The sequence below is a fragment of the Marmota flaviventris genome, chromosome 20, assembly GCF_047511675.1.
Source record: "Marmota flaviventris isolate mMarFla1 chromosome 20, mMarFla1.hap1, whole genome shotgun sequence".
Classification (NCBI taxonomy): Eukaryota; Metazoa; Chordata; class Mammalia; order Rodentia; family Sciuridae; genus Marmota; species Marmota flaviventris.
In genome coordinates this window covers 14,377,761-14,400,064 of record NC_092517.1, presented here as the reverse complement: position 1 = coordinate 14,400,064, position 22,304 = coordinate 14,377,761, and the positions used below count along the sequence as shown (strand labels likewise).

The 22,304-nt window shown below is 37.0% G+C and overlaps 1 protein-coding gene across 16 annotated transcripts in view; it reads right to left on the bottom strand.

Moving 5' to 3' along the window:
• Setd5 (SET domain containing 5) overlaps positions 1 to 22,304 on the bottom strand; it is a 123,835-nt gene that overhangs the window by 69,505 nt on the left and 32,026 nt on the right. For 5 of the 16 annotated variants that reach the window (XM_071605905.1, XM_071605906.1, XM_071605904.1 and 2 more), the window contains exons 2-17: positions 21,503 to 21,727; positions 17,817 to 18,009; positions 17,429 to 17,534; positions 16,894 to 17,102; positions 16,497 to 16,555; positions 15,785 to 15,963; positions 14,788 to 14,826; positions 11,218 to 11,460; positions 10,599 to 10,747; positions 10,095 to 10,212; positions 9,278 to 9,387; positions 8,145 to 8,394; positions 7,627 to 7,710; positions 6,600 to 6,857; positions 5,049 to 5,369; positions 4,402 to 4,644 (exon numbers count right to left, since the gene is read on the bottom strand). In XM_071605905.1, coding sequence (XP_071462006.1) covers positions 4,402 to 4,644; positions 5,049 to 5,369; positions 6,600 to 6,857; positions 7,627 to 7,710; positions 8,145 to 8,394; positions 9,278 to 9,387; positions 10,095 to 10,212; positions 10,599 to 10,747; positions 11,218 to 11,460; positions 14,788 to 14,826; positions 15,785 to 15,963; positions 16,497 to 16,555; positions 16,894 to 17,102; positions 17,429 to 17,534; positions 17,817 to 17,908 — 2,460 coding nt within the window. In that variant the 5' untranslated portion in view covers positions 17,909 to 18,009; positions 21,503 to 21,727. Of the gene's footprint in view, positions 1 to 4,401; positions 4,645 to 5,048; positions 5,370 to 6,599; positions 6,858 to 7,626; positions 7,711 to 8,144; positions 8,395 to 9,277; positions 9,388 to 10,094; positions 10,213 to 10,598; positions 10,748 to 11,217; positions 11,461 to 14,787; positions 14,827 to 15,784; positions 15,964 to 16,496; positions 16,790 to 16,893; positions 17,103 to 17,197; positions 17,402 to 17,428; positions 17,535 to 17,816; positions 18,010 to 21,502; positions 21,728 to 21,877; positions 21,976 to 22,304 lie in introns of those variants that run through there. The other 11 variants (XM_071605895.1, XM_071605899.1, XM_071605898.1 and 8 more) reach the window with 11 other exon arrangements.

Sequence of the window (22,304 nt, the reverse complement as noted above, 5' to 3'; positions counted from 1 at the left end):
CTTAGAGTCATCCTGTCTAAAGCATTCATTTAACAGAGGAGAAAATTTGACTTGGGAAGACGTGAGTGAAAAATCCTTTGTCCTAGATACTCTTAGTACAAGTTTTTTTTTTTTTTCTCAGAGAAGATGACAGCACTCATTTGGTGGTTCCTGAGCTTTCCTCTAGAAGTTAATTTTTTATAGTGTCAAGTAGATGTACCCACAAAAAACTTTTACATTCTGGATCTGATGACCACAAAAATGGAACATTAAAGAAAAACAGGGGTATTCTAGGAATAAGATGCTACCACAATTGATAAGGTTAAACATAGCAAATACGATCAAACCTATTCTCTTCCTTGGCCTGTTGAAGATTATTATTATTATTTTTTTAAATTTTTGTTTGTAGTTGTAGATGGACAGAATGTCTTTCTTTTATTTGTTTATTTTTATGTGATGCTGAGGATCAAATCCAGTGCCTCACCCATGCTAGGCAAGTGCTCAGCTGCTGAGCTACAGTCCCCCTGCCCCTATTGAAGATTCTTATAGTATTTCAGGACAAGTATAAAAAAGAAACATGAAAACACTTCTTTGAATCTAACAAGCTCCAAAAACACTTCTTTGAATCTAACAAGCTCCAATCACCCCTATTAATTTTAGAACCCCCCCCCCCAAACTTCTATTTGGTTACTAAAGAACATTTCTCCTTTCTCTGAAACTATATTAAGGAGAAAAGTTTGAGGATCAAACCCAGTGCCTCACCCATGCTAGGTATGTGCTCTACCACTGAGCTACAACTCCAGCCTGAAAAAATGTTTTTTTTTTTTTTTTTTGAAAAGTCAAAGATAGGTGAGAAAGGGTAGCATTATTATGGGGAAAGAAGAACGAAGTATCAGGTTTTGGAATCCCAATACCTGAGTTGAAACACGGCTGTGCCAATAAACAAGATGCCTTAATTTTGGGCAAGTTTTTTTGAGCCAAAAGTTCTGAATCTAAACTGTGCCCAATAATACCAAACCCACAGGGTTGTCATGAAGGTTAAGTGAGATAACAAATTTCAACACATACTTAATGACACACATATTAATAATCCTTCAGAATACACAATAAAATACCAATGTACAAGTAAAGCATTTCATTAGTCTGGTAGGTTTTTAAGAAATGGAGGAGACTAAATGATTTTATAGAAAACGATAAAATGTATAAAATGACTAAAGATTTGTTGGTCATTTATTTACTTATTTATTTTTTAGAGAGAGAGAATTTAATATTTATTTATTTATTTTTTTAGTTTTCGGCAGACACAACATCTTTGTATGTGGTGCTGAGGATCGAACCCGGGCCGCACGCATGCCAGGCGAGCGCGCTACCACTTAAGCCACATCCCCAGCCCTTTGTTGGTCATTTATAAATGCTTCTTTTCTAAAGTACTGTTTAAGTGAAATCTAAAAAATAATAAAATCATAAGATATCTTCTTTTAGGAACTATGGCTCAATTTAATTTAGACACTCCAGGGATATCAATAAATGTTCTGACAAATACTCTAATAATCTGGGTACAAATATATAGATCAGACTTTTATTTGTCTCATACTATTTTTAACTTATGAGGCCTACATTCTTTAACCAGATATTAAACAGTGAGCCTATCATGAATATGCATTGTTGTAACTAATCCCGTGGAAGGTAGGGTTTTTTTTTTTTTCATTTATTCATTTAACTTATATTCTGAGGGATTTTCAAAATTTATTATGGTTTGGTTTAATCATGGAAATGTTCTTAGGTCTTGAACTAGATGTGTCCTTTCTAACCAATCTAAAAATAACTCTTCTCCATCCCTACCTAGGATAAAGATGACTTCAATTTCTAGCTAAAAGATTCAATTTCATTTATTTTGCCCACAAAAAAGCTGCATGTTTTGTAACATAGATTTGTTTATAATAAATATTAAAGCAGTGATTTAATCTTAACTGATTTAGATATAAACAAATAATTTTAAGATCCCATTGCTATGATAATTCAATGTACAGTCTAATGTCTCCCTAAAGACTGATCACTACACATACAAAGTGCTTAAGTATAGCCTGTATAAAATGAGACTAAGGATGAAGGCTGAGACTGTAGCTGAGTGGTACAGCACTTGCCTAGCATGCACAAGGCCCTGTTTTCAATCCCTAACACCACAAAAACCAAACAACCAACTGGCTGGCCAGCCAACCCACACACCCACCCACCCTCCAAAATCAAAGAGGCTCAAGAACGAGGATAGTCAGATGCATTTAGAGAATATAATATGGATTTGAGTTAAATGGGATTTTTTTTTTCCCTCTTCTGTCAATGGAGATAGAAAGATGAGCTTTCAGATTTAAGTCTTAAATCACAACCAGGTCAAAAGGGCTCAAAGAAATGGATTTTCTACTGAATGTGAAGTCACAATTTTAAACACACATTTTCAGTCTTTAAAGGCTTCTGCTACTTGGAAAAGTAAGAGTTTAATTTGTCTTTGAGCACAAAAAGACTGTATCCTAGCATCATGATTATCAAGAAGGCATTTCAAGAAGCTAGTTCATATTATTTACAACAAAGTCTTTATGCCAACCCCTCTTAAAGACCAAAGCAAGAGCGTTTACCAACTAGCTTGAAAGAATCTTTTAGCAGCCAACATCCTTAGAAATCTAGTACCACGTCCAGCCAAACACAGAACAAGAAAGTTATTTTAAATATATTAAGCCATCTCTCAACTTACTCCTCATTTAAAGACTATATCTACTCCATTTCTAATTTTAAACACTCCTTACAAATGCATTTATGATTTTGAGCTGTTAATCTTATTGAGCAATGCTAAACACAGGAGAAGGATCAGTTTTCAGTTTTGTATCCCACACTAAAGCTAGCAGCATTCTAATTCTTCTTACAGAAGTATAATCATAATGCTTTTTACATGGCAAACCATTTTTCTTCTCCTCAGATAATCACTAAGACCCAAGATAAAGAATTCTTCCTAAGTGACTTACTTGGTATAAGAAAGTTTCCCTGGAGACCCAGTTCTCCTTCATTACTGAGGCAAATTTCCTATAGAAAAGCTTTTCAGAGATTTTCTACTTATTTTTAAAAGAAAGTCGTCACTGCTTTTATTTCTGACACCTGAAAGTCACTCCTGTTAATTTATTATTTATAAACCTTCTTGGCAAGGATCTTGTGACCAAATTTCTGTTTATGATTTCTTCTATTTGGGATTTTCCCCAAACAAACCAAGATGTACTCAAATACTTAGGTAAGACGCACAATTAAGAAAAGACAGTGCAGCACATGCTGCTCATCCAGCAGTAATGCCCTTCCTTTATGTACATATTCCTGTTGCCCTCCTCCCCTCCGTATCCCACAGTACTTTGGCTCATCTTTCACTCCCCCCCACCCCCCAAGAAATAATTTCTGTTCTTTGGAGAAAGAGAAAAGCTTTAAGTTTGGAGAAGTCAGGGAAGACCTGCCTGGAGTTGGAGACTTCATCACACCAAATAATCTACATGCAGCATCCTCATGTACGTGATGCCAGTGGAGGAGGGCAATGGCAGACACTGAGGAAGGCAGCCTGAATCCAGATCTGAGGATAAGAGAAAAGGGTGTTCCAGGGAACAGAACTCTACCTCAAAGAAAGACCAAATGAAAAGGTGTCCTATACTTCTAGAAACACTGACACGACATAATAAGTGATCTAATCCTGAGAGACACCTTTGAAAAATATGTAGGGCTTCTGGGAATTAAGAAAGCACATTCCCCAAACAACCAACCACAAACACTGCTGCCACTAGATCCAAAAACACTAGGTAACTAGAAAGAGAGAGAGGTAGAGAGAGGCAGAAAGAATCTTTTACAATAGTTTCCATATTCTCTAGGGAATAGACAGTCCAACCTGTTGTCATTTGATCAAGAAACAGGAATTATGCCAAACACAACAGGACTTTTCCCTCTAACCTCCTCCAAGTGATAGTAGTGATCGAATTAATTCTAAACACAATTTTATCAAATTTTACTCATTCAATAGTGCTCTGAAGTATCTGGGGGCCAATCACACAGTAATCACAAATGGATGTTAACAAGTAACACAAGAGCACAGACATAACATACCCCTCCCTACCCAATCATCAACTGCTGTGTGCTCTCACAAGAACCTCAAAGGCTCCCAAAAGAGACAACAGTGAATATTCACAAAATTGAGAACCAAAAATACAGTATACATTTCAAGTTAGTCCCATTGGCTCCTGATTTATCAGTATTCATGTTGAATAATTAACTCATTATCAGCGCACATGGATACAGTGGCTTTCTAGAGTATGTGTTAAATATATTATAATTTTAGGCACCCTGCCTTAAAACAAAACAAAACAAACAAACAAAAAAACAATTACATAAACACAGACATACCTTCTTACAGGAGCTGAATGTGCCATCAGGCAGAAGGGGCCTCCGACGCCTCTCAGGCATAAAGGGTGAGCCAAAGCGAATGTAGTGTTTGGGGGTGGTGCAAATTAATGGGGAATGAATAAGACCCGGTAACATGTTCAGCGTTGTTGCTAGTACAGTTGGGTCTGTGGTGATACGTAAAGGGCATTCAACAGGGCACTCTTGCTTCTCGGCTTTGTCGTTCAGCCATTCTGTAACTAGATACTATGGTTAAAAAAAGGAGAGAGATCATTACTTAATGCTGCAGATGAAAAGTCAGAGGCAGTAGTAGTGCAGTTCACAAAGACAAACCTCATCTAGAAACTAGGACAGATGCCACAGCTGCAGTGAGAATGAATTGGGCATTCAGAACACAAGACTATCTTCCTTTACCCTCTCTGTGTCCACTAAGAGTGGAACAGTTTCAGTTACCAATGATTTAAGTTCTGTCTAAAAATAAGGGAACAAAAAGTAGTAGAATGGCTTGAGGCTTCCTCATTAAAGGATTTTATCTAGAACGTGATCTAGCAAACACTGAGATTAATTTTTTTCTGGGGATTACAGGTACTTGTGTTTTATTAACACATCTTCCGCCATACTAGACTCATGAAGATGAATTCATGACTTACCTTTTTGGTTTTGGGGTACTTAGATGTAGCACGGTTAACATGAGATCCAGTAACTGATATCACAGTTGGGTCAGATCCTGTTAACTGCCTGTTTTCTCCTGAACTGTCTATACTTCCAGTTTCAGTAGGAGTTACTGAGTTGTTACTTCCTCCCTCTTCCAAGGCAGCTTGTGACAACTCTGCCTGTTGTGCACTGGCCTGCTTCTGACGTTTTAGTCTTTGGGCTGAACTGGTCCGGTACCGAGAAATTCGACTCTTCGGTCGGGGTCTGGAAGGCTTTGCTGGAGGTGGTTTGGGGACTGGTTTTTCTGCAGCAACATCCTGTAACAACATCAGGGTCAAATGCTGACCAAAAATTCTTATCAGTAAACATTCTATCCAAATTCTTCTTTAAGCATTCTGAATGCCTACTGGTGAAAAAGATAAGGATTTGGAAACAGTCATTTAAAATGTATTCTTTAAAAAAAAAAATTATTTTTTAGTTTTAGTTGGACACAATACCTTTATTTTATTTATTTATATGTGGTGCTGAGGATCAAACCCAGGGCCGCACATGTGCTAGGTGAGTGCTCTACCGCTGAACCACAATCCCAGCCCTAAAATGTGTTCTTTAAACCCCAAAATTTATACATTTAAATTAACTAAAGAGATTGTGAACAGATATCTGGGTTAGTTATTTCTATTTCTCATAAGCATCTATAAAATAGGTCATAAGTCAACTAAAGGGAAACACCTAATTTTAGGGTTCTTAGCAGAAAGAGAATTCCTCCTTGTACTTCTTTCCTAGACAATGAGGTCTCAGCTTAAGGCTTAGATTCATGGCCGGGGGAAGGAAGGAAAAGAAGGGTTTATCTTGAGAATCCTATGAAAGGTACATGAGAGAACTCAAAATAATTTTATTTTTTGGTGGTGGGGGATTAAAACTGGGGCCTCATACATGCTAAGCACTCATTCTAACACTAAGTTCCACCCCTGGCCTATAAACCAAATGATTTTTATAAATTCACTACCAACAGTTTATCTAGCAAAAAAAGTACCAAGTTCCACTGAAGCATGAAGGTATTTAGTCATTCAAATTCTGAATTCACCTGTTTCCCTGAACCCCATAAATCAGCTGATGAAAATGTTAAGTGCCGTTATTTACTACGATACGGGACAAACCCAAAAATACGGATTTTAACCATCCAAAAGATAGGTTAAAAGGTAATTGGCAGGGGCTGGGATTGTGGCTCAGTGGTAGAGTGCTTGCCTAGCACGGGCGGGACCCGGGTTCGATCCTCCACCACATAAAAATAAAAAAGCATTGTGTTGTGTCCATCTACACCTGAAAAATAAATATTAAAAAAAAAAAAAAAAGTGGGCTGGGGATGTGGCTCAAGCGGTAATGCGCGCGCCTGGCATGTGCAGGGCGCTGGGTTCGATCCTCAGCACCACATAAAATAAAATAAAGATGTTGTGTCCACTGAAAACTGGAAAAAAAAAAAAAAAAAAAAAGGTAATTGGCATTAGCAAGAGCAAAGGTGCCCAAGCCCTGGTCTTTTCATCTCTTACCCCTGCTTGGGAAGACCTCCGGGTGTTCACTCCAATACTCTGTGGGATGCTTGGGATGGAAACATTTGAAGTAAGGTTGCTAACTTCAGATTCAGAAGCTTCTGTTTTTGTCTCTTCTCCAACAGGAGTCTCTGAGGTGGTGGCAGTAATCTCTATGTCAGGGCTGCTCTGTTCCAAGGGCTGATCTCGCCGTTTTTTTCTCTTTTCTAAGTTTTCGAAAGCATGCATAATGGCTTCAACCTTCCTATCCTCTCGGGTCTAGAAAGAAATAGCATTGGTATAGAAGGAAGCCCCAGTAGGAATAGGAGAATGTCAATTCAGAAGTGTTATTAATGTAAATTTATAGAAACTTACTTAACTACCAATAAGATAACACATATCTTTGAGAACATAAGATAATAACTAAAAACAAACTTTTTATTTTAAATGCTGGTAACAGGTATAAAAGAAAGCAAACCAAACTATACTTTCTTTTAAAAGGTCAACTGGGCTTTTTGGAAAAAAAAAAAAATTTTCTTTTTTAGTTGTAGTTTGAAACATACTTTTGTTTTATTTATTTAATTTTATGTGGTGCTGAGGATCGAACCAAGGGCTTTGCATGTGGTAGGCGAGTGCTCTACCACTGAGCCACAACCCCAGCCTGAAAATTTTTAACATGTAAGAAAATAGCCATCAAAACCAAATTTTCTGCAGTACAGCGCTTGCCTACTGAGTGTGAGGTCCTAGGTTCGATCCTCAGCACCACATAAAAATAAATAAAAACAAAGGTATTGTGTCTACCTACAACTTAAAAAAACCCCAGAACCCCAAAAAACTCCATAAAAAACAAGAAAATTCCTAAGTCAGAGGAAAACAGTGTCAACACATCTTGTTTTAAACCACTGAGTTTTGGGCTAAAAAGATTATTATAAAGAAACCTCTTAAGGCAAGGATTAGATGGTCAACAGACAACTACTCCATGCATGCGTGTGTTCACCTATGTGTAGAGAAAGAAAATAGAAGCAAAGGGATGTTAGACAGCACTTACCCTCCTGCTCTGAGCTGTGTTCTCCTGGTCATCTATAACCTCTTCTTTCTCTTCTTCTGGTTTTTCTTCTGGATTGTCTACTTCCTTTAAATAGAAGCAATATTAAATTATATTCTTAAACTGGTGTGAGGGAAATCAATCAATTTTATTCTGGTAGCTTAAAATTGCCCAGAAATAATTTCTAGAGCTTTCATTTGTTACTCATGTGAGGCCACATGGCAAACAGATGATAATCCTCATTTCTCCAAATGGAACCTGGACAGTAGCTAAAAGGTTTTGTTTTTTGTTTTTTGTTTTTTTTGGTGTTGGGGATCAAACCCAGGGCCTTGTAATTACTAGGTAAGGGCTCTTAACACTGAGCTATTGAAAGGATATTCACAAGAAAATGAATGAATGCAGATGTATGCTGATATAAATAGCTATTAAGTGTATACTACTGCTTCCCTAAAAATGAAGGAAACCTGGGATCAACTTCTTGGAAACGAATGATACCACATAATTTGACCAGAGGAGATTACCTCATGATCACTGGATAAAGTTACTTTTTCTGGAACTTCTTGTGGTTGCTGGTCATTATTCTCCTCTGAAGCCTCATTCTGCTGCTCCATCTCTAGCTCTTTCCGTCGTGCTTTTCTACGTCTGGTCTCTGCCCCAATGGTAGGGAGGGTTGGAGGAGGTGGGAGTGGCAGTTCTGCAGCATTTGGATTCCTTTTCTGTATAGGGCAATTCCGGTTCCCCTTGTGACATGCACAGTCCACTTTATAATTACTGCTCCAAAGAAACAAAAAATGTACTTGTCTCAGTATCCTTGAAAATCAGGTTTATCACCATTCATTCTTTTGAAACACCAGCAGGATAATTTCCTCTGGAATTATCTTTAAATAAGTTCAAAAAATTAGAGTGTCTCTAAGAATACTTTAATATTCTGTTTCTTTATATATTTCCCACTCTGTGCCTATGTATGGCCTGTAGAAAGAAAAGAAAGTATCCGCTAAATTTAATTCTCAATTGCTTTTATGCTATTCGATAGTCAATCAGTAAGAGTCTGAAATGGCCAAACTTCTATTATGCTCATCATTACTGTGTCTTCACTTTTACTTGAATGACTACTATTAATTTTGCTTTTTCTTATTCCTGGGCGGTATGAGTTTACCATATAATTTGGATTTTGCCCAAAACAACCAAAAGAGAAAAAGCATCTACTTTATAAAACCTATTACATATTCACCTATGACTTGCTATCTGTTTTTTCAAAATATATTGTCATATACAGCTAGATTACATAGTTTGAGCAAATGAGGTGAATCTTTTGTCTCATTTAGTGTGGCTCCTGACACAAATGCTCTGCTCACACTAACACATGCCATATAGCTTCCAGGAGTGTCTCATACACCTTTTTTGCTATTCTTGCTAAAGAGCCATAAGTTACCACCTTTGTTAGGTGACTTGTAAATGGTTACAAAGAAAATATCAAAATCTCTAAAAAAGAATCTTCAGTTGGTCTTCTCCTTCACAGGTAGAAAATATATCATTTGTGAAAAGATTAAACCAAAAAATGGCAAGGAATGAAAGCAGACTTCATAAATAGAGTCAAACTGCTTAATATCTAACACAAGGTGATCCATGTTAGGAAAAATTTTTTGGGTCTTACCAGTTACTATACTCATAATCAAATGCAATGGTGACTTCAGCATCCTTGGTGATGGCAGAAACAGCATAAATACATAGATGAATCATCCCATCTGCAATCATGTGTCGCACCTGTATGAACATGGCTCAAGGTTGGATTTATCATAGACTATTATTTTCTCATAAAAGAGGAAAAATGCTTTTACCAAATAATTTCACTTAGAGTTATAATAGTCTGTGTAAACTTCATTCATTATTTCATATGTAATTATTATACAGTAAGGTCCTGATATTTCTTGAAATAATCAGAGAAACCTTGAGATTTAGAAATTGGGGGGGGGGGGTTTCTTATTTTAAAGTTGTTTCTGGTTCCACCAGACAATTAAAATTCCTCATCCTATAAATTAAGCTCTGTGGATTTTCTTGATGCATTTGATCTGGTTGCACTGAGTAATGAATTCAAGAAATATCCAGAATCTTACAACACTGTTTTCTCAAATCTATAAAAGTGAAACCAAATAGCTTAGCTGATCCTAATGATATCTTCCCCCACGTGACCACTTCAACATAATCAAACTAATTTCTTATCTATCCAGTCTACCTTTTTCTTCTTAGGAAACCCTAACTTACTTTTTCTCATTCTCCTGCTTTAAGAAAATCCATTCCTTGCCCCAATCCCACCAATGTCAAAGCAGTATTACTTTTGTTTTTCATCTTTTACAATTAAAGATTACAACTATTAGCTACAGACCTTTATCTGGGTGATTTTCAAAATGCTTCTTCAGTAAACTTGTCCTTTGGTGGTTCCATTCAAATGGAAGTTGTTACAGATATCTTACCTCTGCATTTGGTGTACATGATCTTCTGATGAAGCGAGCATCATTACCGAAAGTACGGGCATCCACACACATCTCTACACCATTGAATTTTGAGTAGAAGAGCACAAAGGGATATGGTCTAGGGATATAATTAAAATTCCTGTAATTCTCAACACAAAATAAAAAGGCCACCCCATGACTCTAAATATGAAGCATATGCTGACAGAAGAAGCAGCAGTCCTTTGCAATGCCTAAACTTGGAAAACATCACATGCTTGTCTGCTTTTGATTAAAGTACAAGCACAAAGCAAGGAATGTTGGACTTGGAAAGGAGTCATCACCACTTTATACATTAAACAATTTGCAGATTTATTTGCACTTCACTACAAATAGCAAACAGGCACAAACTTATTTGAATTGTTATCTTTTTCCCAAAAGCAACCTATCAACCAGGAAGAGTTTTATATCAATACTGGTCAGCCAGAACCATGTTAGCCCTCAATGCTCAACAAACCATGTTCTTACTTTTTGAAGAAATGCCCATTGACCTCAAATTGTTGCCGTAACATGACTTTCCCGCGGTACTCTATTATAAGAGTATCCAAAGCCAAATCTCTTGCAGCCCTCAGGATTTTACGGTGCTTTTGAACCCGAGTGACTCTTCCCAGCTGTAACTAAATAAAACCAGAGTATTAACATTAAACAAAATAGCAACAGCAGATTAGTAGACAAAGTTTTGAATTTGATATAAGCTCAAATTTTCTAGGAAAAATGCCCCACCTAGTGAACCTGCTACCCAGAAAAGGGAAGAAAAGATCAAAGAAATACCCACGATTAAGATTTTAGTGATTCTTTCTCTAAAATAAGAATGAGGGTTAGCTTTCTATAAATCTTACACAATTCCTAGGGCTGTGTAAAATTTCCTATCCTGATTTATTTTTGATTAATAAAGATAATTTAAAAATATGTATCCAGATAGTTTCCAGTAAATATAACCTGTTTTTTTTTTTTTTTGTTAAAAAATACAGTTGGCTAATTTGTTATTCTAAACTTTTTACATTTAGAAGAAAGAATTTGCAATCCATGCCTTTTCCTGAGATTTCTAAAAAATCTCTACTTCTTTAATTAACCCTTTGTTCCTTACCTGCATTTGGGAACCTATAACTGTATTATTACAGGCCAATTCGGTCTTATTAATAGTGTCTAAAATAGCAGGTTTGCCCACAAATTCCTTGCTAGAATGTAGATGTTGTTCAAGGGCGTTCTGTACATCTGCACTGTACTGATTAGTGAAAGCTTCTTCATACTGATCAGTCCATAGTCTTATCCGATTTTCCCAGCCCTCAGTTGTATTCTCATCTAAATTCTGTGCTTCAGAGGGAGAATTCTGCAGAGAACAAAGGTCAGGTAGGTTAGTATAGTCCATGCATAAAAATGTACCAGGGTGAGTGGGGGTGGACAGGCTGAGTTTCAAAAAAAAAAAAAAAAAAAAAAATTCACTTGGTAGGTGGTGTGGCATAAAATAAAAATGGACTGGGAGTCAGAGGATCTGGCTTTTATCAAAGTCTTATTCACAATGAGTTGTGAGGTTTCCCCCACTTAAAAAAATTAGTCTAAATCACAGTTGCAGGCCATCACTTATTTTATGACCATTTTTAACTCTCAAAAATTGCATTTATCTTATGAAAAGAATTACATCAAGTTCATAAGAAAATCTTTATAAAAAGGAACAGTACAGACACTGCAAACTATCAAAATGCTTAAATTTTGAATCTTATTGAACATTTATCTGTGCTAGTGTGATAGCCCAAACTGGTTTGTTTTATTATCTCCAGAAGAATGATTTTGTCTGTATGTCACTTAATGTTTTCATTATACAATTAAGAACTATTCATACTAAATATACTTGTGATCCCAATCAATCAATCACCATGCTACCACCCATAGAAAAAGTTATTTTGTAATATACCTTTCTAATACTCTAAACAATTTATATAGTCACATTCTAAATAGTCTGAAAAGGAGAAGTGAGAGGAGGGAAGTGGGTAGGGGGACTATAAAAAAAAAATGTCTTGAGAGGAAGGTACTTTCCCATAGTCCTCTAAGAAAATCATTGCTTTCTATGGTGACAGTACTAAGAAAAGATTATTACTTTTCAGCAACAGATCTTGAACTGTGTATATAAACCTGAACTATAGAGACACAGCTTAAGTATGAAACATGTTCTTGTCCATGGTGTTTAAGATTTGAGGTGCTGACAGAAAACAAACACACTGATAGTGATGATGCCATGCTAGTGGTGATTAGAAGGAAAAGATACTGTAGTGACTAAAGCTACATGAAAACCTATGTCCACACTAAACTTCCCAAAACAGGCATAACAAAATTAAATATACTTTCCATGCATGGTACAGAACACACTGATGTCTACTATAACAATTGCTTCCCTTGGCCACTTTTGTAACACTGCTGTTGACGGACTTTCCACAAGAAACAGGAAAATGTAAAAATAAGTCACAAAAACTCCATGGTTTTCTATAATTTTCACTAGGGTCCAAAAGATCAAACAATAAACAACTAAAAAAGAAACACCTAAAGCCAACACACTGTGAACAGAAGTATCACCTACTTGACATTTTAGTAGCAGCTGAGCAAGAATGATGGGAAACTTGACTTAAGGCTGCGTAAGATTGGGGATTAAGGATGCCCAGAAAGTATTTCCAGATTAAGCATTCAGTATCAATCACTAAACTTACAACTTGTAACTTACTGTATTTTGAAAGCCTCTGCTACAGTATTAACTGTTGTTCATTAAGCCGACTCTCTTAAGTAGTTCTTAACTGGGGCAATTTGCTCTCTGGAGACATTCAGCAACACTAAACACATTTTTGATTATTACGATTCTTTGTGTGCATGTCTGTTTGTTTTACTGCACCTACTAGGTAGATGCTGGGGTGCTGCTAAATGTCATACAATGTGAAAAATAGTCCCTTCTACAACACAGAATTACTTAATCTGAAAAGTCAACAGCATCAAACAGACACTAATTTAATGGCAAGTCTCCACTACGAAAGCTCTTGACTTTCAGATTAAAAACCCAAATGATAAAAATTTCCCCCTCCTACAGCATCTGTCCACCTGGATCTTTGATGAAGTCAATTAATTCTGAGCACAAAATTTGTAACTCAGAATTATAAGATAACAATCAAAACACCGGAACTGTTTTTCTGTTGAAATTTTAACTTGTCTTTGGAGATGTAAACCTCCTGAAACTGTTTTTTTATAAATAAAATTTGGGACTTATATCTACTTTTCTGAGTGAGCCAGGCAACAGTTTTCAAAAGGTTTTAAGTCTCTGAAGGTGAATTACAGTAACTGGCTGACAAAGAGAAAAGAGCTCTGCAGCAGGGACTAGGGATATGTTTGCCCCAAGTATCTATTTAAGATCCCTTCTTAGTAAATGAAAAATGAGTTAAAACAAATTTGGCTCCTTTTAGGAGGTAAGTCTAAGCAAGCAAATAATGATTTTAAGTTGTATCTCAAACCACATTTCAGGTTTCTGACAGTCTGTGGCTAAGTCCTCTCCCATCTCTACAAGCTGAGGCCTTAGAACTTTAGATAAATGTCACCTGTAACTTTGTTTAAAATATTTTTTAATTGTAGATGGACACAATACCTTTATTTTATTTATTTTATTTTTTAAAAATATTTATTTTTTAGTATTAGGTGGACACAATATCTTTATTATACGTTTATGTGGTGCTGAGGTTCGAAGCCAGGGCCTCACACACGCCAGACAAGTGCACTACCACTGAGCCACAACCTCAGCCCTATCTGTAACTTTTGATATAACATCAATCATATTGTTTAATTTACACATGAATTAAAGTAATTCTAATGAAGCTTATCTTAGGACTTTAATATTTATGCTATATAACTGCCAATCGGAAAAATCCTGCTTTTATATAATATATACATCTAGGGATATGAATACTAATAGAATTAAACTAGAACTTGATTCTAACAAATCCTTTGAAGCCATATCGGATAGATAAAAGAAGATACTAGACAGTAAACAGATAGCAAACTTTTTGTCAACCAGTACTTAAAAGTCCTCTGAAACACTGTACATAATTTCTGTCCTCCAACCTTTTTATGAAATCACGTAAGTTCTTTTACTTGATAAATAAAGAAAAGCAACACTAGCATCACATGAGTCCTTTCCAAACAGATAAGCCAAGAAGAAGCAGTTCAACAGTAAGTCATTCCAACAGGATCAACTATCAACAATATAACTTTGCTGCTAATGACAAGTTATTCATCGAACTGGTGATTAAGCCTACTTGGTGCCAGGGTGGGAGCACAAGAAATCCTCTATCATTACCACAAAATCTCACTCCTGAAATTCAGTCCAAGCACAGTGACAAAATACACCAGCCTCATTTTGTTCGGCAAAATGTCACTTACCCCCCAGCAAAGCAGCTAATGAAAAACTAATAAATGAAGGCTAATTACAGAAAGAGAAAATATTTCAGAAAATGGCCAAGAAAATCTACTTTGGAGAAAAGCTCTATGAAAACTGAATGGCAACAATTACAAACTAATGAAAAGCAGACTCCAAGATTCCCAGACCATCGATGTCAGGAAAAGAAGCTGACCAAAATGCAAGATCACAGTGAAGTAAAACACAGCATCAGGGAAGATTACCCCTTACCTTCATCCGCAAGGACTTCCGGGATCCCTCTCGAAATGCCTATCCCAAAGAGGAAAACAAGTAGAACAAAACAAAACTTGGTACCAAGAATGACAGTTAAACCTATTTGAGACTAAAACTAAAGCACGAACTAGTGTTCTATTCTGCCCCCTTTTCTCTACCTAACAAATACCACGGAATTCCCAAAAGTATTTTCAAGAATAGGGGTATAGCTCACAGCCAATGAACTCTGAAACTAATTCTGATAATTTCTATTGTGGAGCTAGGAAACTAACAGGGAAGAACATGCACCATTTAAATCCTATATGCACCCCTGACACTAAGAGAAAAAGTCAATAAAAAAACCTTAAGTTGCAGATTTACCAGTTTTGAAATTAAGAAGGAAACAAAGACCAATCCCCTTAACAAGGGGTGAGCAAGTAACCTATGAGCAACAAAGTTGCTGTGATGGGGAAGAAAGCAAGCAAAACAGAAGAGATTTCTCCTGGAAGCTTTTTACTTGAGAATAGGAAAGTGACCACAACACCGAGGAAGACTAGACCATTCAAGAGATGTTTCCTGAATTTAGTTTTGTGTTTTTTTTTTTTTTTTTAAATGAGGAAAACCCATCAACCCAATGACATGAGGTGGGCATGTAAAAAGGACAAGAATTTCAGACTCCTTTGGGGCTGGAAGTCAGGGATATTATAAGGATAGTGGAAGCCTAGCTTCAAGGCTGCAATACGTATGGGCTTGTGCCAGGTAAGGCTGGAATTTCATACCTGGGATGGGTGTTGGTGTAGAACACGATTTGAGCCAGTGGTGATGGTATGATGTGGTAGAAGAGAGGTTGGTCTATATGTACATAACACAGATTATCTGATTTTTTGTAAGCAGAGCAAAAGTGGCCCTCTAACACTTAGATCAAATTACTTAAGAGTATTTTGGTGCATTTTTTGCTCCAAAATTTGAGCTACCTTGGAAATATTTCTATTTAGAATATTTTCACCACCCATACCTTGATTTTCTTCGTCTTTGGTGCTGCACGACCCTTTTCTGGACTCTTTTTCCGCTTCTTGGGTTTGGTTCTTCTAACAGTTAAGGTGATGCTTGTAGGTGTGTGCTGTGTTGCTGTATACAACACAGTGGAAGGAGAAAGCTCCTCATCCCAGCTTTCCGTTGCACTGCTATCCCCACCTGAAAAAAGATGATTTCACATTTCAGATACCACAAGCCTTAGAGGTGTACTAACAATAGTTTATTTCTTAGGTATGTACTCTATCATTTGTAAAGGAACATGAAAATAAGATCTTTTCCTTATGAAAATAAGATCCTCTCTATGTCACTGGCTTTAAGCATATACACTCTGTTCTATATTAAACCTATTTCTCCCTTTGAATAAAAAGGGAGATTGAATATAGTCTCCAAGCTCCATTGCCTCAATTGGTAATAATTTAAGATGGGACAATGAAAAAAAAAAAAAAAAAAAAAAAAAGGAAAGAAAAAGACTTTTTTTGGGGGTGGGGGATGTTCACAGGAAATAACTCTGATCTCTATAGAACTTAATGTCGTTTCCATGATAGTATTATATAGTAGTTTTGAGAATACTTGTGCCTCTTTCCACAAAAAGAGCTGAGCACCACACAAATTACTGAGAGGATTACTGAGAGAACATTGAAATCACAGAATATTTACACATCAAACATGGGCACAACCCATCTTTTGCTCACCTGATATGTTGTCCTGCTTCCGCCGATGAAGTCTAATAACCTTCCCCCTGCTCATTCCCCTAAAGAGGGAAAATAAACTTAAAGTAGTCCTTCCAACAGCATGCAGCACATCATAGCACACATGGGAGAAGAGTCTCTGCATAGACTACCCCCTCCCTCCCACCTACCAAATGTTTCCAGGACATTAAATTTCATATCAAATTCAATAGCTTTAACATCAATCTCTCATTCCTTGTTGTCAGCAATTCTCACCTAGTGCAGAGAATTCGAGCCAAGGAGCACTAAGGAATCATCTACATTAACAAACACAAGAAAGAATACTTTGAGCTTTTCCCTACTAATAAGAAACCCTAATCCCAGCAACCCAGGCTTGAATTTAGATGGAACAGGATCTTACCTGCACTTGTCACAGTTGAGAAGGAAGCCATCCTGAGAAAGACCACAAGGACACCAGGTAGGAACAGTCTCTCCTTCAGAGTTCGGGCTGTCTCCACAGCGTTCCTCTACGGGCGACGGCAGGCCATTCAGGTCAGAACGAGGGATGATCGTCTGGACAGGGGGAGAAGCAGGAGGTGTCGGAGGAGGAGGGGCTCCGTAATTATGATCCTGAAAATAAGATTTTTTAAATCAACAGTGTCCAAACACTGGCCCCTCTCTCCCCTAAAGTATGGTACATATGGAAAGAAAGAAGAAAGTAGTACCCTTCGTTTTTTGGCTTCAACCAGGAAAGTGATAAAACAAAATGCCAAGGTCAACTGGGACATAAAAACAAGAACAATGATGCAGGGCTAGACGTCCGCTGGAGGCAGGGAAGTGCAAAAGGGGCAACTTCGTCATGCTGCATATAAACATTTCAAGAAAGTCACAATGTGTAAGAATGGATTACACTCCAGGAAGATCACTGCTCTGGAGAGAAACAAATGCATACTCACAGCATAAGGCAGTCCTCGACACCCATGCCTCTGAGTGGTCCCATAATTATGAGTGGAATACACGCTCTTCTCATTAACTGCTGGACTAGCCTCCACAGATTCAGGGCTGCACAAAGGCGAAAAGCAATGCATGATAGCATAACACCTAATCTTCCCTTAAACTAATAGTTAACTTCCCATTCTAACCCCTCCTCTTTCCACAACCACCAGCCACTAGAATAAGAGAGAGAACTCAGTGAAACAATTTGATTAACATAACTAAGCCTATAAATAACAGTAGGAGTGTTACTGAATGTGAATTTGTGTGTAACATGAAGCCAGTATAGGCAGATGTCTCAAGGTAGGCACCTGGGATACAAGGTGTCCCTAATGACAAACACAAACGTACCAGCTGAGCGGGGAGTTTCCCCTAGAGAAGCCACTCTGGGCTGGTTTAGACTCAGAACTATTCTTCTTAATTGGATCTCTTAATACTTCCATGAAACCTCACATGACATTTGCAGTGAGTGAGATGATGAAAGTGCCTTCTGCACTGCCCCAGGGACCAGGCCCTCTTCCATTCACTACCAAGACAGGATACCCTGAAGAAAGTACAGGTAAAAACAATGGCATCTTATATTTATCACACCTCTCATCTTGAAGAACCCCCAAACACCTTTCACATATTAGAGTAATAATTTCTCATTCACCAATGACATGCAAGCATATAAAGAACACAATTATTTAACAGCTGCATGGCAATACCCTAGGACTTCAAAATAATTAAATCTAAACTCATAAGTTAGTTACATTAGACCGGTGACAAATAATAACAGTTGTATAAACTATTTTGTAATTTGCCTAACATTTGCCTTATACTTGTTGATTCCTTTTAAATTCTGCAACCACTAAATTGGTGAACAGCACCCCGTTTTTGTAGAAGAGGAAGTTGAGAAGGTTACAGTAACATGGCTTCCCCAAGATCATATGTTGACAGAGCTAGGACTGAAAACAGTGCCTGACTCCAAAACCTACACCCTCTCTATTATGTCTTTTTGGAAACAAGGATAACATTTTACCTTTAAAGAAATTATTTGAGACCTTTATTAACCAGGTTTAGTGAGAAACCTGGTTTAGGATCTTTCTGATTGAGTGAAAAATAAACGATTCAAGCACAATTTGTTATTATTATTGAATTTTGAATGTATTCAAATTTAGAAATTTAGTGTAAGCCTTTACTTGATAATAAAAAGGCACAGGTAGCCAAGGATAAAATAATATTTGTGGGAAAAAAAACAAACACCTCAGTTTTAACTTGTTACCTGGTAAGATTTGGGGGAAATTGGAATAATTATGGAACATAGTTGTATTACTCAGCAGAGATGAAAATGGATAATCTATAATTTATATTAATTAGGACAGAGATTCACAAGACAGACACTCCAAGGACTAGAATAACTCAACCTCAGAGATCAATTGGACTTTTAGGGAATAAAATAATGTGTAACGTTTGCTTCAAATAATAGACATTTTTCCTGCCTCAGGATATACAATACATAATACTTGGCAGGAAAAAAGAAGTATGCAGTCCAACTTGGCACATCAGTTGAGAAGTGAGGGATAAAAGAAAATTCTGAGATATGTATCCAACTCACCCAGTTTTATGCTCCAAAACTGTGAGAAGGGATCTTATTAATAACAGCAAAGGTAATTTCTAGATGAAGAAGAACTTTAGACATAGGAAAGTATTCTCTGTTAGTGAACTGCATGCATTTTATTATTTAACAGTGTCTGCAAGATGGGAACTGGGGGCAGGGTGTGGTACATCAAGAATGCAGGTCAGTATTCTTGAGAAAAAGATGATCTGAACATGGCTTACTGAGAGGCAATCAGCTCTGAGTATTAGGAAACAGGTGGGGTTTCCTAAATGAAACCAAAGGCAGACAAGCATTAATAAAATGAAGATAGAATTTAGTTCTATGATGGACAGTTAAAAGAGAGTAATGAATTTATACATAGTAAATTTACTAGGTACATTACTTGACAAACAAATATTCCATAGAGTTGTACATATTTCATATAGGAGATTTTGTACTATTAAACACATGGGTGAAAAATGACAGCTGTTCATTAGAAATGGATTTTTTTTTGGGGGGGACAGGAAAAACGAAAGTTGCATGAAATAAAAGATGGCCATGGAGATGGAGCTATGTTGGTTATATCTTACCCATCTCCAAACTGGGTAAATATGAACATATGCACTTCACGTGCAAGTCTAGGGAATAAAAATAAAATGTATATTGTGGAGGTTAACAGGCCATCCTACCACACAACACTTTCTAGTCAAGCATAGCATTTAATATATTGCCATGCATATCAAATCTAAAATTTAAACTCATTTCATATGATGAAGAAACTGCATTTTCCATACTGGTTAATGCTTAAATACAGAGTGAGATGTTAATGGGTAACTGTAGGACTGTCTAGAACATTCCCTAACATATACATCAGTTCTTAACTGTATTTTAAAATATAGATTAAAAGTTTGGATTATTAGGATTGCATCTCTTTTATTGGCCAACCAATTCATGCAAACATAACTGCAGCCTTTCTTTTTCAGTAAGTGATTTGTTTTAACAGTAGGGCACATACATAGAAACCAAGCTAACAACAGATATACTCCATTAATAGTACTCAAAGTATAATATGCAACCTGTCACTATTAGGCCACCTCTTAGAAAATGACTGAAATTCTGTTTGGGAAGAACTGGAAATTAAAAAAAAAAAACCTTTGTATCTTTTGTTACATCTATAAGTTCTCCTATACATATTCAAAAACAAAGCAAAACAAAACAACAACAACTCCCGCCCCAACGTATTGCATATTGCTGCCATTAAATTTAAAACTTATGAGGTGAGGTCTAGTCTTTAACTCTGGTACTATGTTGCACTTAATACCAGATTTAATCCTAGAGAGTGTATAGAACAGTGGGATAGACATGGTGAAACACTAACAAGTGTTATTAAAACTGAGCAGAATAATTAAAAAGGTAATTATTGATGTACTCTTCCTTTGTAAACCTATAAAAGGGGTAGGTATGACATCAATTCTGACCATAGTATCAGAAACCTGTCTGAAGATTATGGATGAAAATGTTCAGAAAATCTTAGTACATGACACTGCATTCAAATATATAGACCAGAAGATTTTTCTTTTCTGCAATCACTCTGGATTCCCCAGCAACATTTGTAGGCAGTTATCTTTTTACTCTGGGGAAAATATCAGTTGTAAGAATAACTGCTTTGCATCTTTTCCTTATCTACTAACTCTAAACTTACTGTTTAGCCTTTTTGTTGAAATTTCTCACAAATGTCAATGCTGTCTACTTATACAGTCTGTTATATTGTAGCAGGTTAGTAGCTGACTTCATGAAAAACTACAAACACTATATACAACTGAGCTATCTACTAATGCAGACAGGGCCTTATTTGGGGAAATAATTATAAAATTGAAAGTCTCAGATAATGGAATAACTAATCTCTTTGGCATGCAAACAACAACAACAACAACAACAACCACCACCACCAAAACCAAAAGAAAACAAAAATTTAAAAAAGCTCTAGAAGGAACACAACCCACTCTTTCCCGTCCCCCACCCTCCTTCATCCTTTTTATATGGGAATAGACTTGAAATTTGCTTTCAATTCCAGACTACCCCAGATTATTATATACTACTTCTTAGGGTAGCTTTATTTTAAATCTTCCTCTCCCTCCCACCCCCCACCCTGGAGCTGGGGATTGAACCCCAGGGTCTTGTGCATGCTAGGCAAGCACACTCTTCCACTGAGCCACATCCCCAGCCCTTAACTCTTCCTTGTTAAGGAACTCAGTAAATGGACAAGTTAACAATAAGTGGCTTTGAAGAAATATACATGCTCTTTAATAATATTCTCAGTTTTTAAGGAAGAAAACCACTATTAATGAGGGATGCCATTTAACCCAAAATTCTGGTACAGTTGCTTTGCTGAAAGGGGAAGAATCCCCAGGAACTGTGAAAATGGCAAGAGAAACAGGGGAATTAGAGCAACACCCACCTCACTCAAGAAGTGGCTGTGGGATCAAGAGTCTGAACTGGACCTGAACATATTCAAAACACCAGGATTTTTCCAGCCCAGACCCTAATCCCTGGTACTGCCTGGAATAGACTTGGCTTCTGGGGGTGTGCTGCCCCCTAGGCCCCTTGGGTCTCTTTCGCTGGACTTTCACATCCTGGTGTAGTGCCACTTCGTCTTGAAAGGTAGGGGGCTTCCACTTCCTTTCTGTAAGCAAGGAAGATTGGGTACAAGGGAGGTAAAAGGACAAGAGGGGAATCTGTGAGCAGGGGGAATCTTGGACAACTTAAAAGAGAAGGGATACAAAAGACTAAAATTTTTAAAACTGTGATATAAAGTTGTATAATGAAGGCCTACCTTCACTGTCATTTGGCATTTAAATTCTTCAAGAACTGAGAGTCTATTTTAGGGATTGGGCTTTTCGACAAACTCTGAATTCCTAAAGCTGCTCTTAGCTGAAAAAAAAGTTTGGTACCACTGATTTTGAAGGTCCTCTTTCTAGGCAATGAATATTATTTAAAAAAAAAAAAAAAAAAAAAAAACACCCAGATGATACTGCTTTCCATATTTTCTACCCCAAAATCAGAAGGTCTAAGCAACATGCCCACATAGTTTCAGCCCCTTTACTCTAGAACAATGAGAAGTACATAGGAAGAGGCCTTCAAAGGAAATCAGTTGGAAAGAACACCTCCTATCTCCTTCCATCAGAATAATCATTAACTCTATGGAAGCAGGTAGTGACACCTACTTTATTTCAATCTTCCCCACCCATCAAAACAAGGAA